Below are 13719 nucleotides of genomic sequence, written 5' to 3'. Positions count from 1 at the left end.
CGGAAGAGCTGATCATGTGGTGCAAAAGGTGCTCAACACATGTAAAATTGGACCACGAACTGTTTTAATGTGGCTTCAATTCTGTTTCATGCTTATTGTGGTTTTTTTTTTTTTTAATTCCATCTCACCACCTGTCAAAGTGTTTGAATGAAAAGTTCAGGACTTAGATGGATAGCTATGTGAGTGTTTACATGTCAAGTCAGAAAAGCCATGGGGTGCATATACGGAAGTATTCTTTAATTGTTTTTCTTTTTATCTTTTAGGTCTCTCAGCAGCCAAACTGCTGACTGAGTCAGGCTTGAATGTGGTGTTGCTGGAAGCCAATGACAGAGTTGGTGGACGAACTTTCACCGTAAGGGTAATTGTCTCCAAACCCATTTATACTACATATATGTAAATATATACTATACATCTGTATAATAATACACACATGTATGTGTTTATTTATGTATAATATGCATATACTGTATGAATAGTGTATATAAATGTACTTACTTACCTTTCCTGCCAGAGAACCTATTTGAGGGAAAATTTCTGGAGCCACTAGCATGTGGGAAATTTCCTGATATTTTACCAGGAACAGTAGGGAAAGACTAGCATGATGATGGGGACAGAATATTTCTGTGTGGTCTGCAGGCTCTGGAGTCATCAATCCTTTCCTCTGGGAAGGAAAAGATGATTAGCTAAGTTTCAAATCATTTTGCAGGAAGAGACACTGGAGAAGTCTCTATGAAAAAACAACCATAACAAGCCCCATGGGGAGTCATGTAGACTAGAGGACTGGTAGAAGTGGCTGGGAACTAGGACCTCCATGTCTAGGCTAGAACCACTAGAACTAGAACTGCTCCTTTACCTTCTGCCCTACCTTGACCTGGGAGACCCCGTCCCACACTACTCATTAGAAAATCTTACCTGTGCTACTTCCTAGTACGCTCTGTTTCGAACTACTCATTGGTGAGATGCTTGACTGAGCAAGAACCTCACATATATCTCTGACTGTCCTTCTCTCTCTGCCTGCCAGGCTGTTTCCTCTTGTGTTTGTTAAGGCTGTAATGTAACAACAGGCCCGCTAAGCTGGTTATGAACTCCTTATCTGAGATCCTCGGTAACCACCACACCAGAACTCTACCAAAGAATTCAAGTTTTCCATGGGGAGAGGAATCATAACCAAAATACTGTGGGAATGTTTCATTTAAATAATTCCTCTGGATAGCTCCTCTAACTTGTGTGCTATTTACAAAGCAGTTATCTTTTTTTAATCCTTTTTTTTCCCCTCCCTTTTTGTGTGTTGTGGGAATGTTTCATTTAAATAATTCCTCTGGATTGCTCTTCTAACTTGTGTGCTATTTTTTTTCCCTCCCTTTTTGTCATAAACTAGAATAAGCAAGTTAAATACGTGGACCTTGGAGGAGCTTATGTGGGGCCAACACAAAATCGTGTCCTGCGATTATCTAAAGAGTTAGGAATAGAGACGTATAAAGTGAATGAAGTTGAGCACCTGATACACCATGTCAAGGTAAGAGGCTCTCAAGCATGCTGCCATAGACAGGCAAATTGTAGTGATCTCCTTTCTCGTTGTTTTCCATCCATACCACAGTGCAGTATACCTGTTTAAGTATGCATCATCTGAGTCTCTTGGAGAAAAATACGTATCTTGATAATGAAGAACTCATACAAATTACAATATGCATGTATACCTACATGTGTACCCTGTAGATGCATCCTGTTAGCTGATGCCTTGGTTCAGGTCTGAGTTCTTAGTTAAAAGCTCTCAAAATCTTCATTGTGTATGAACAGAAAAACTGTGACTCTACTGTACAGGTCAGCTCTCATATACACTGCACAAGTTATCTGAAAGTCACTTTGAGAAGTCCTAGAAATATCTTCAATCAGGCTGAAGGTTTCTCAGGGTGGGCTTACTAAACCAATGAAAATTGTTATCCCAACTGAAAGAAAAGTGAGATGTTAAGTCTGATCTTGTTGATAGGGAAACTAACATGCAGAGTAGTAAAAGACATTGAAATAGTAATTACAAAAAGCCCTGGAAGTCAAACATTCTTGTGGAGGCAGATCTAAACGATATGTTCATGATCTGAAACAGGACAGCTATGGCAAAGCTGTTAAAAAGCCCACGAATTCTCAGTATTCATACTGTGCTTTCTCCAAAAGAACATCCTCTCTCCTTTCCTGATATAGAGCAGTGTTGTACTCCCACATAAGAGAAACTTTCTATGTTAGTCCTGTGGAAATTAACATTGAGTTATGAAAAGCCACTGTGCAATGACTGGCAAAATATTTGTCAGATAGTAGTTAATGTTTCATCAAAGGTTAAAGAAAACATTGACAGATTTAAAAAACAGCAATAGAGAAAAGGTGTTCTGCCATATGTTTTCCAATATTTTTCCCACTCAATTGTTATAAAAAAGCGTGTTCTCAAAGTGATTTGCCATGGTTACTGTCAACAATTAATTGTGCTGAGGTAGAACTGATGGGTACATCCACACTGTTCTGTTTCATCTGCCTCTGGCATCACCCTCAAAGTCAAATTTTCTGCTTGTTCATGCTATTCAGAGTCTCTTCAGTAGCAATAGGAGAACATGCCATGAGGGAAAACTTAATGGTCAAGTCCAGGCTGAATGGGGCTGTGAGCAACCTGGTCACCTAGTGGGAGGTGCCCCTGCCCATGGCAGGGGAGTTGGAACTAGATGAATTTTAAGGTTCCTTTCAACCTAAACCATTCTATGATTGATGTGGCCAGTCAAGCTGACCAGCTCTCAAGACAACCTTGCTGTCCTAGCATGGGGACATTCCAAAATGCTGCCAGAAGTCACTGAAGCCAAAGCTGAAGTTGACACGTGGGCCTGATTTATTGTCAGCTGCTTCTTTGGTAAGCCAAACCCCATTTTCTTTTAGGATGTCTAGGAACCAGCTTGTGTGGGGATATCGGTATTACTTAAGCTAGTTGAAATAGCCTTTTGTTTTCCAACAGGTTTTTAGAGTGAGGGAAACAGAATGGCACAAAGATAGAAGTTCGGGCTCTTGCCAAGGACAATTGGTCTTTCCCTTGACCCCAAGTGTCTTATGACATGAGTTGCCAGAGGTTGCGCGTAGCCTTTTACCATCATCTAAGGATACTTTTTAGCCCAGGGTGGTGAGTGCTGGTGTGAGTCAAGGCTCTCAGCTTTCCTGCCTACCGAGTGCTGATAGGACTTGCTGGCATTCAGGGGTGTATCCCAGCCTGCCAGAGAGGGGCACGTCTTGGCTTTGTCTGTACGTTGGGTGTAGAAATGGCCTTGAACAAGTCCAGGGAATCTACTATGGCTTGTATCCAGAAGTCTGGAGTTGGGGGAAGCCACTCTGCTCCTGGAACATTCAAGCCATCCAAGCCTGGAGAAATGGGGTGTTTGCTACTTTGGTTAATGCCTGGATCTGTGCAAACAGATCCTGGGGGAGCTGTGAGGAAGGCTGAGGGCCTCAGCTTCCTCCAGCACTCATGTGTCTGTGCTAGGACCTACTGAGAGATGCTCATAGAGGACAGGTTATGCCCTTACATATGCCAGGGTGATGGAGCATCCATGGCAATTTGATGCAGGCAAGTGGCTCGATCTGAATGCTGGCAGGGAAGTGTGAGACTGCACTATGCCTTACACCGAGACGCGGAAAAAGCTGCCCTGGAAGGGATCCTTGGATCCTCCACCCTGGGCTTGGAACAATGTCTGCATCATAGTTAGGTCAGGTTGCTTGGGGCCATTCCCAGTCAAGTGTTTAAAGTCTCCAAGGAGAGAGATCCCATGTGCTGGCTGAGGTGATCCCAAGGCATGCTAAGAGCCCGCAGGTTGGATTCAGACAGAGTTTGTAGGCTCACACTCCCAGTGTGGCTGCCTGTAGGATTGCTCCTGAAGAGAGGAGGGAGAGAAGTGTGTGCCAGGACTCCCTGATAACTATGCAGGAGGTAAAGAGAGGAGATATTCCACAGTCAGTAGTACCTCCTTTGAATTTCCTAATTTCATTCACTCTAAATCTTCCTTTTTGCTTTTGTGTTTATACAACCGTGGAAAAGTATTAACATAGTTGAAGAATTGCTCACAGTTAAACCATTGGAACACGAGCACTCTATAGTAGACGTTTGCATTGTTGTGTGGCCAAATCAGTGTAATAATCTTCAGCCTTTTGCATTTCATGTGTCTGTAATATATTCCTTACAGGTCTGTCACTTTCAGCCACGTGGCTTGACCATGCTTTCCCTGCAAATGGAGAGTGCTCTTGCGTGCTCCCTGAAATCTAAGCAGGACTCTCAAGTCATAGCTTGTAAACCAGATTCCAAAATAGACAAAGGTCTGTCGCCCCTGTGTGAATTTGAATTCACCTGCTGACCCAAGCTTTGTGACTGTGGCCAAAAATAGTTGAATTCTGGATCACAAAATTCTCTAAACCCAGAGAGGCAATGAAACCTAAAGGTTTTAATTCTTCTCTTGCTACACAATCAGGCATCACAGTGCATCTTGTAAAATCAGCTGCTGTTTTTACATATACCCAAAGGCAAAATCAAGCCTTTCATAGTTAATTAAATTCATTTTAGAGGCTTTTTAATACAAGTAATATATGCAGCTTCTTTGTACTACAAAATGAAAAGAATGCATTTTGTTGATCTCTGGGTGGGTCTTTGCTAATTAGGCTTTACCAACTTGATTGGGTTGTGTGTTTTTTCCCCCTTTAATCTTTTTTAATGTCAGGTTCTGTTGTGAGATTGGTCTCGCTTATATTGTGTGTGATATCTTCACAGAAACTCAAAATTATATTTTTGCCCTACATTTTTTTTTGTTCCTTCTACTTGTTCAGCAGCTTTTTTCATGGTCTTTGAAAAGAGATTAGTATGTTCTTTTCATTTGTGTAAATACTGGTTCATCAGCCTTAGTGAGAAAATTAGTATAGCTCTGCAAGTAGAATTTGGTAGGCAAATTGCTGCCTGAACAAACACCATTGGTTTTCAATAGTGAAACTGAAGTTAGGTTCCTAAATCCAGATTTAAGAAGGAAAAGCAGGACTGTCTGAGAAGCCATCATCTCCTAACAGTCTGCCCATTGGACCGGCAGGCAGATGTAAATCGCTTCTTAAAATAAGATAACTTTTCCTTAGCTGCCCAAGAGAGGATTCAGGGCCCTAACGTAGGTAGATTTGCAACTTTTAACTGGTGGTGTTTTCCTCACCAGAATGACAGCTTTTTTCATAGAAAAACAAACCAGACTACGTATAGTCCAGGTAATTTTTACCTTTGCCATGTAACAGTCCCTGGAAAGAAGCGTTGAAATATGAAAACATGTCAATTTTTGTGAAGGTTTAATTATCAATTAATATTCATTCAAATTGCACTTCACTTTTGTGCAGTCCCAATAGCCATGCAAGGTTCCTGCATTTTAAAACACAAATTTACTGATGTTATCAAATGTAGCATAGGTTCCTTTGCTAAGTAAGGTAACTGTGGAGCTGGTTTACTCTGCTACCCTAAATCTGTGTAGAGAAACATTTATTTGTATGACTGGTTTGCCAGATTAATCTTTTTCGGTTTTGATTCCTTCATATACACTAAGGATGATCTACTCTGTGTCCTGCTGTGGTGCCACCTCTCTACAACCTCCTTTCAGGTAGTTGTAGATAGCGATAAGGTCTCCCCTCAGCCTCCTTTTCTCCGGACTAAACAACCCCATTTCCTTCAGCCGCTCTTCATAAGATTTGTGCTCTAAACCCTCCACAAGCTTCATTGCTCTTCTTTGGATGCGCTCCAGCACCTCAACACCTTTCTTGTGATGAGGGGCCCAAAACTGAACAGTAGTCCAGATGCCGCCTCACCAGGACCGAGTATGTGGGGATGATCACTTCCCTAGTCTTGCTGGCCACACTATTTCTGATATAAGCCAAGATGCTGTTGGCCTTCTTGGCCACCTGGGCACACTGCTGGCTCATTTTCAGCCCACAGTCAACCAACACCCCCAGGTCCTTTCCTGCCAGGCAGCTCTCCAGCCACCCTTCCCCAACTTGTAGCGTTGCATGGGGTTGTTGTGACCCAAGTGCAGGCCTAGGCACTTGGCTTTGTTGAACCTCATCCCATTGGCCTAGCCCATGGATCCAGCCTGTCAAGATCCCTCTGTAGAGCCTTCCCACCCTCAAGCAGATCAACACTTCCGCCCAACTTGGTGTCATCTGCAAACTTACTGAGGGTGCACTTGATCCCCTCATCCTGATAAAGATATTATTGATAAATAATTGATAAAGATATTGATTTGATAAAGATATTGATGAGCCCTCATCATTGATGAAGATATTAAAGAGAACAGGTTCCAATACTGAGATCTGGGGAACACCACTTGTGACCAGCCGCCAACTGGATTTAACTCCATTCACCACTACTCTTTGGGCCCAGCCCTCCAGCCAGTTTTTTACCATGTGAAGTGTACACCCATCCAAGCCATGGGAAGCCAGTTTCTCCAGGAGAGTGCTGTGGGAAACAGCATCAAAGGCTTTACTGTTGGCTAGGTAGACAACATTTACAGGCTTTTCCCTCATCCACTAAGTGGGTCACCTTGTCGTAGAAGGAGATCAGCTTTGTCAAGCAGGATCTGCCTTTTATAAACGTGTACTGGCTGGGCCTAATCACCCAAGTTGTTCTGTATGTGCCACGTGATGGTACTTGAGATGATCTGCTCCATCACCTTCTCTGACAATAAGGTCAAACTGACAAGCCTGTGGTTCCCCAGATTATCCTCTCGCCCTTCTTGAGATGGGCATCACAATTGCTAACCTCCAGTTAACTGGGACGTCTCTGTTTAGCAAGGACTGCTGATAAATGATTGAAAGTGAGTTGGTGAGCACATCCACCAGGTCCTTCAGTACCCTTGGGTGGATCTCATCCAGCCCAATAGACTTGTGAGTGTCTAAGTGGTGTAGCAGGTCGCTAACCATTTCCCCTTGGATTATGGGGACTTTGTTCTGCTCCCCTTCCCTGTCTTCCAGCTCAGCGGGCTGGGTATCCCAAAAACAACTGGTCTTACTGTTAAAGACTGAGGCAAAGAAGGCATTAAGTACCTCAGCCTTTTTCTTATCCTTGGTTACTATGTTTCCCCCTACATCCAATAAAGGATGAATCATAGAATCATAGAATGGTTTGGTTTGGAAGGGACCTTAAAGATCATCTAGTTCCAACCACCCTGTCATGGGCAGGGACACCTCCCACTAGAGCAGGTTGCACAAAGCCCTATCCAGCCTGGCCTTGAACACCTCCAGGGATGGGGCATCCACAACCTCCCTAGGCAACCTGTTCCAGTGTCTCACCACCCTCACTGTAAAGAATGTCTTTCTAGTATCTAATCTAAATCTCCCCTTTTCCAGTTTAAAACCATTACCCCTTGTCCTATCACTACACTTCCTGACAAAGAGTCCCTCTCCGATTCTCCTTAGCCCTCCTTTTCTTGGTAATATATTTACAGAAACATGTTTATTGTCTTTTACGACAGTGGCAAGATTAGATTCTTGGTGAGCTTTGGCGTTTCTAATTTTCTCCCTGCATAATCTCATGACATCCTTGTAGTTCCCCTGAGTTGCCTGACCCTTCTTGCAAAGGTCCTAAACTCTTTTTTTTTTTTCTGTCCCTGAGTTTCAGTCAAAGCTCTCTATTCAGCCAGGCTGGTCTTTAGTTGTAGATAGCGATAAGGTCTCCCCTCAGCCTCCTTTTCTCCGGACTAAACAACCCCATTTCCTTCAGCCGCTCTTCATAAGATTTGTGCTCTAAACCCTCCACAAGCTTCATTGCTCTTCTTTGGATGCGCTCCAGCACCTCAACACCTTTCTTGTGATGAGGGGCCCAAAACTGAACAGTAGTCCAGATGCCGCCTCACCAGGACCGAGTATGTGGGGATGATCACTTCCCTAGTCTTGCTGGCCACACTATTTCTGATATAAGCCAAGATGCTGTTGGCCTTCTTGGCCACCTGGGCACACTGCTGGCTCATTTTCAGCCCACAGTCAACCAACACCCCCAGGTCCTTTCCTGCCAGGCAGCTCTCCAGCCACCCTTCCCCAACTTGTAGCATTGCATGGGGTTGTTGTGACCCAAGTGCAGGCCTAGGCACTTGGCTTTGTTGAACCTCATCCCATTGGCCTAGCCCATGGATCCAGCCTGTCAAGATCCCTCTGTAGAGCCTTCCCACCCTCAAGCAGATCAACACTTCCGCCCAACTTGGTGTCATCTGCAAACTTACTGAGGGTGCACTTGATCCCCTCATCCTGATAAAGATATTATTGATAAATAATTGATAAAGATATTGATTTGATAAAGATATTGATGAGCCCTCATCATTGATGAAGATATTAAAGAGAACAGGTTCCAATACTGAGATCTGGGGAACACCACTTGTGACCAGCCGCCAACTGGATTTAACTCCATTCACCACTACTCTTTGGGCCCAGCCCTCCAGCCAGTTTTTTACCATGTGAAGTGTACACCCATCCAAGCCATGGGAAGCCAGTTTCTCCAGGAGAGTGCTGTGGGAAACAGCATCAAAGGCTTTACTGTTGGCTAGGTAGACAACATTTACAGGCTTTTCCCTCATCCACTAAGTGGGTCACCTTGTCGTAGAAGGAGATCAGCTTTGTCAAGCAGGATCTGCCTTTTATAAACGTGTACTGGCTGGGCCTAATCACCCAAGTTGTTCTGTATGTGCCACGTGATGGTACTTGAGATGATCTGCTCCATCACCTTCTCTGACAATAAGGTCAAACTGACAAGCCTGTGGTTCCCCAGATTATCCTCTCGCCCTTCTTGAGATGGGCATCACAATTGCTAACCTCCAGTTAACTGGGACGTCTCTGTTTAGCAAGGACTGCTGATAAATGATTGAAAGTGAGTTGGTGAGCACATCCACCAGGTCCTTCAGTACCCTTGGGTGGATCTCATCCAGCCCAATAGACTTGTGAGTGTCTAAGTGGTGTAGCAGGTCGCTAACCATTTCCCCTTGGATTATGGGGACTTTGTTCTGCTCCCCTTCCCTGTCTTCCAGCTCAGCGGGCTGGGTATCCCAAAAACAACTGGTCTTACTGTTAAAGACTGAGGCAAAGAAGGCATTAAGTACCTCAGCCTTTTTCTTATCCTTGGTTACTATGTTTCCCCCTACATCCAATAAAGGATGAATCATAGAATCATAGAATGGTTTGGTTTGGAAGGGACCTTAAAGATCATCTAGTTCCAACCACCCTGTCATGGGCAGGGACACCTCCCACTAGAGCAGGTTGCACAAAGCCCTATCCAGCCTGGCCTTGAACACCTCCAGGGATGGGGCATCCACAACCTCCCTAGGCAACCTGTTCCAGTGTCTCACCACCCTCACTGTAAAGAATGTCTTTCTAGTATCTAATCTAAATCTCCCCTTTTCCAGTTTAAAACCATTACCCCTTGTCCTATCACTACACTTCCTGACAAAGAGTCCCTCTCCGATTCTCCTTAGCCCTCCTTTTCTTGGTAATATATTTACAGAAACATGTTTATTGTCTTTTACGACAGTGGCAAGATTAGATTCTTGGTGAGCTTTGGCGTTTCTAATTTTCTCCCTGCATAATCTCATGACATCCTTGTAGTTCCCCTGAGTTGCCTGACCCTTCTTGCAAAGGTCCTAAACTCTTTTTTTTTTTTCTGTCCCTGAGTTTCAGTCAAAGCTCTCTATTCAGCCAGGCTGGTCTTTTGGCACATGGGCACGGCCTGATCCTGCACCTTTCCTTCTTGAAGAATGTCCAGCCTTCCTGGACTCCTCTGCCCTTCAGGACTGCCTCCCAAGGAACTCTGTCATCCAGGCTCCTAAACAGGCCAGTCTGCTCTCTGAAAGTCCAAGGTAGCAGGTTCTGCTCACCCACATCCTTACTTCTTTGAGAGTCAAAACCTCTTATCATTTTGTGATCACTGTGCCCAAGATGGCCTCCAACCACCACATCACCCACCAGTCCTTCTCTGCTCACAAACAACAGGTCCAGTGGGGCACCTTCCCTAGTTGGCTCACTAGCTGTGTCAGGAAGCTACATTCCATGTACTCTAGAAACTCCTAGAATGTCTTCTCTCCACTGCATTGCACTTCCAGCAGACATCTGGTAAGTTAATGTCCCCCATGAAAACAAGATCAAGCGACTATGAGTCTTCTCCTGGCTGCTTGTAGAGTATTTTATCTTGCCTCTTCATCCTGGCCGGGTGGTCTATAACAGACTCCCACCACGATATCTGTCTTGTTGGCCTTCCTCCTGATTCTTACCCATAAACACTCAACCCTTTTATCACCATCATCAAGCTCTCAATAGTAAAAACACTCCCTAATATACAGGGCTATCCCGTTGCCTCTCCTTCCTTCCCTGTCTCTTCTGAGGAGTTTATAGCCTTCCATTGCAGCACTCCAGTTGTGCGAGTCATCCCATCATGTTCCTGTGATGGCAACTATATCATAGTTTTCCAGCTGCACAGTGGCTGCCAGCTCCTCCTGTTTGCTGCCCATGCTGCGTGCATTGGTTTAGATGTACTTCTGTTGGTGTGCTGATCCTGCTATCAGGGAGGTGCCCTGATTCCTACATGACTGTTCTCGGGCGCTTCCATGTTTTTTAACACATCAGTAACCCACATGCTGCTGCATGGTTTTTCTTTGCCTACCTCCACTGAGATGGCAGACTGAAGGACCTCATTAGCACACCATTCCTCAAACTTCGACATACCACCCCTAGGCTTATCTCTAGCAAGCCTGGTTTTATCCCTTTCCCCTCTTCAACTCTAGTTTAAAGCTCTTTCAATGAGCCCTGCTCATTGAAAGATTGTATATACAATCGGCATCTCTTAAGAAGAATGCTAAGGGGAACCCAGTCTGCACCATGTCACTGAAGGTGAAAATTTAGTCTTACACATGCAATACTTTTAACTAGGACTACAAATCTGCACTAATGTTACCGTGTTACATATTGATCTACAAAAGATATACAGAAAAAAACAATATAGCCCTCTTGGGTGTCTTCAGTACTATTGTGCTTATTAAAATGCAGTTTGCTGTGGTCTCATTCATGAATAAAAAATGTGATGGTCCTGTTGTATTGGGATTTAATTAGCAGCTGGATAAGTGACTGCTGTATCTAAAGTTATAGAATTTAGCGGCGTTTCTTCTGTGATATCACTGATATATACACTGAAGCTAAGCAATATGATTTATTTAAGCTTTTGACCTGCTTCTCTGCAAATCTAAGGGCAGTATCTCCTGGCATAGTATGTAGTATAGAGCATAACAGCTTAAATGGATTTTTGAATGACTAGATAAAAGTGCTTTCATTTTTCTTTGTATACCTTAATTAGAGTGCAGTCAGAGAATGAAAAGTCTCTGAGACTCTCAGTTGCCATCAACTTAAGCAAGACAAAATGGCATCACATCTTTTGTTTTTTCCCCTTTTTGCTGGCAATTTTTAAGTAAGAACTTGGGTAAATGAGAAGAATACATCTACATCTTTAAGAAGCTGAGTATCTGGTGTCTTGGAAAGGAAGCCAAGTAAATTGAAAAAAGGCTTAAATCGCTACTGAGCCTTGGTAATTTCACATGTCGTTACTGGAATGCAGGTCTATGTTATTTTAACTCTTTACTAGACAGGAAGATGCAGGCTTTCCCGTCACAAGATGCTGTGTGATTAATCACATTCGGTGGTAGCCTCAAAAGCGAGTCTGAAATAGGCTGAGGTTGGTGAAACCACCTTCCAGGCTCCCACAAGGGATATCCTCCACACTGTGAACAAAGAGCAGTCGTTGGCAGGAAAGGCTGGTCTCGTTTCAGTCTCATTGGACCTGCCCTGTAAATAATGGGGTATCTTCCCTTTTTTAGTGCCAGTCACCTGGCAGTAATTGCAAGCAGGAAGTTTGTAATCAGGCCTTTTTAATTAAAAATTGGATAATATTTCTATTACAGCAGCCTAAAAGAAGCAGGAGTACGTACAGCAAATCTGCAAAGTGATCTCTGTCAGAGGGGACTGTAAAACAAGGTCTCGCAAGGGACGTTTATTGATCAGGAAGATTGACTGGAAGACTGGCAGCTGTGACCTAATATTAGCATGAGGATGAAAGTAGTAAGAAAAATGAACTAGAAATCAAGTATGCATTTCTTAATTAAATCCGAATGGAAAGAAACTTCCTCAGTCCTAGCCCTCCTAGACCCCAGGGTCTGTTCCCTAGGAGATAAGGAAAAGGAGCTGTGCTTCCACCTAGCTTATTTAGTTGAGGCTGCTGGGAGAAAAGCTTCAATTGCACCTGATTGTAAGAACTGATTTTTGTTTCCCTTGAGGAGCTGATTGAAGTCTACAGAAACACAGAATTAGAGAAACGTGTATTTCATACAGGAACAGCTGGCTGAGCATACTGGGTTTGACACATCTGTAAAATTTTATGTAAGTTTTCATTTTTTTTTAGGTAAGAAATCTAATAACTCAGAATATCTCAGAAACAAAACTAGTGAGTCTGACACTGCCTTCTACTTTAAAGACAGTGTTTTAGTTGTGAGAGAGTCTGTGTGCTTCCTTATGTTACCTGTGGACAGAGTTTTTTGGATGGCTGTCTCCCAAATGCGACCCCTCTTTTCTCCTGTTTTCATTTATTTTTGCCCAATTATCTTCTTTTGGGAGGGAAAGGAGGGCTTTTTAAAGACTAATTCTAGAAATACTGATAGGTTTTCTATTGATTTTATCCACTTGGTTGGCAGGTTTATTTTAATTCGGGTGTTGAAAGCCACATTCCGGCACCATTTCAAAGACTATTAGGACCACAGTCCCTATAAATCTGTACTTCATAAGACACCTGAACGTTTTTTTAGGTGTTTAAAGGTGTTTTTTAGTGTCCAAAACCAAAAAATCTGGTTCTAGTAAGAAGGAGGCTTAGTTAATTCTTTTTGCAGCTGATTTGAACAAATAGCTATATTCAGTTTTAAATTCAGAGCAGAACTTCAATTTCTCTTTCTAAATCACTTCCGTGGTGTTGTTTATCTTGGTCTGCCTTTTTTCAGATAAGACAACTATTCCAGCAGTTGTATGACTGATGTTGTGGCAGAGAGAAGATAGACTTTATTTTTATGATATGGCAGAAACAAATTGTTCCCAATTAGATCATTTCCTTTTTAGGATGCATGTTTCAAGCCAATGTGTCTGGCTATGCTACACTTAAAATTGAATTACTTTTGCTGACCAAGTTTCACAAAACACTGGCATTCACGGCTGATGATCTCAAATTAGATATTGAAAGATATTAGGAGGATATTTTGGCGCGTCTAATGGTACAAAGCTACAATAGTATCCAGATTTTCTTGTGCTGCATTTCTATTTTCTAACCTATATATCTTTTTACCTTTAGGATATCTGTCAGTATAGTAACCAGCTGAGTGTATGAGCTCCTGAATAGTTTCTCAAAGAAGGGAATTCCAACAAAGCTCAACACTGTTATAGGCTTCTGAGTGGGCCTGTATACCTCTCTCAGCTTGGTCCAGCTAGTTGACATGTTCTATTGTGAATTATGATTACACAAGTGATGTGAAACAGATGGATGAGAAAATCCATTGGGAATTGTAATGTTTGTGACAAACACTGGATTTCTCATGTCCCCGTTTGTTTACTCCTGAGACAGCTGGGTTGCACGAATTTCCTCCCTGTAGTTTCAGCTTCTTCAGTGTGCTTTAGCCC

General features: G+C 43.1%; 1 protein-coding gene across 1 annotated transcript in view; it reads left to right on the top strand.

Annotated features, from left to right (window-relative positions):
* Nucleotides 1-13719, top strand: part of LOC106885750 (amine oxidase [flavin-containing] B-like) — a 57970-nt gene that overhangs the window by 18840 nt on the left and 25411 nt on the right. The window contains exons 2-3 of the mRNA XM_014938198.1: nt 264-358; nt 1379-1516. Of these exons, the coding sequence (XP_014793684.1) occupies nt 264-358; nt 1379-1516 (233 nt within the window). The remainder of the gene's footprint in view (nt 1-263; nt 359-1378; nt 1517-13719) is intronic.

Source organism: Calidris pugnax, unplaced genomic scaffold (genome assembly GCF_001431845.1).
Source record: "Calidris pugnax isolate Ruff unplaced genomic scaffold, ASM143184v1 scaffold25, whole genome shotgun sequence".
Taxonomy (NCBI): Eukaryota; Metazoa; Chordata; class Aves; order Charadriiformes; family Scolopacidae; genus Calidris; species Calidris pugnax.
This window is presented reverse-complemented; position numbering and strand designations above follow the sequence as displayed.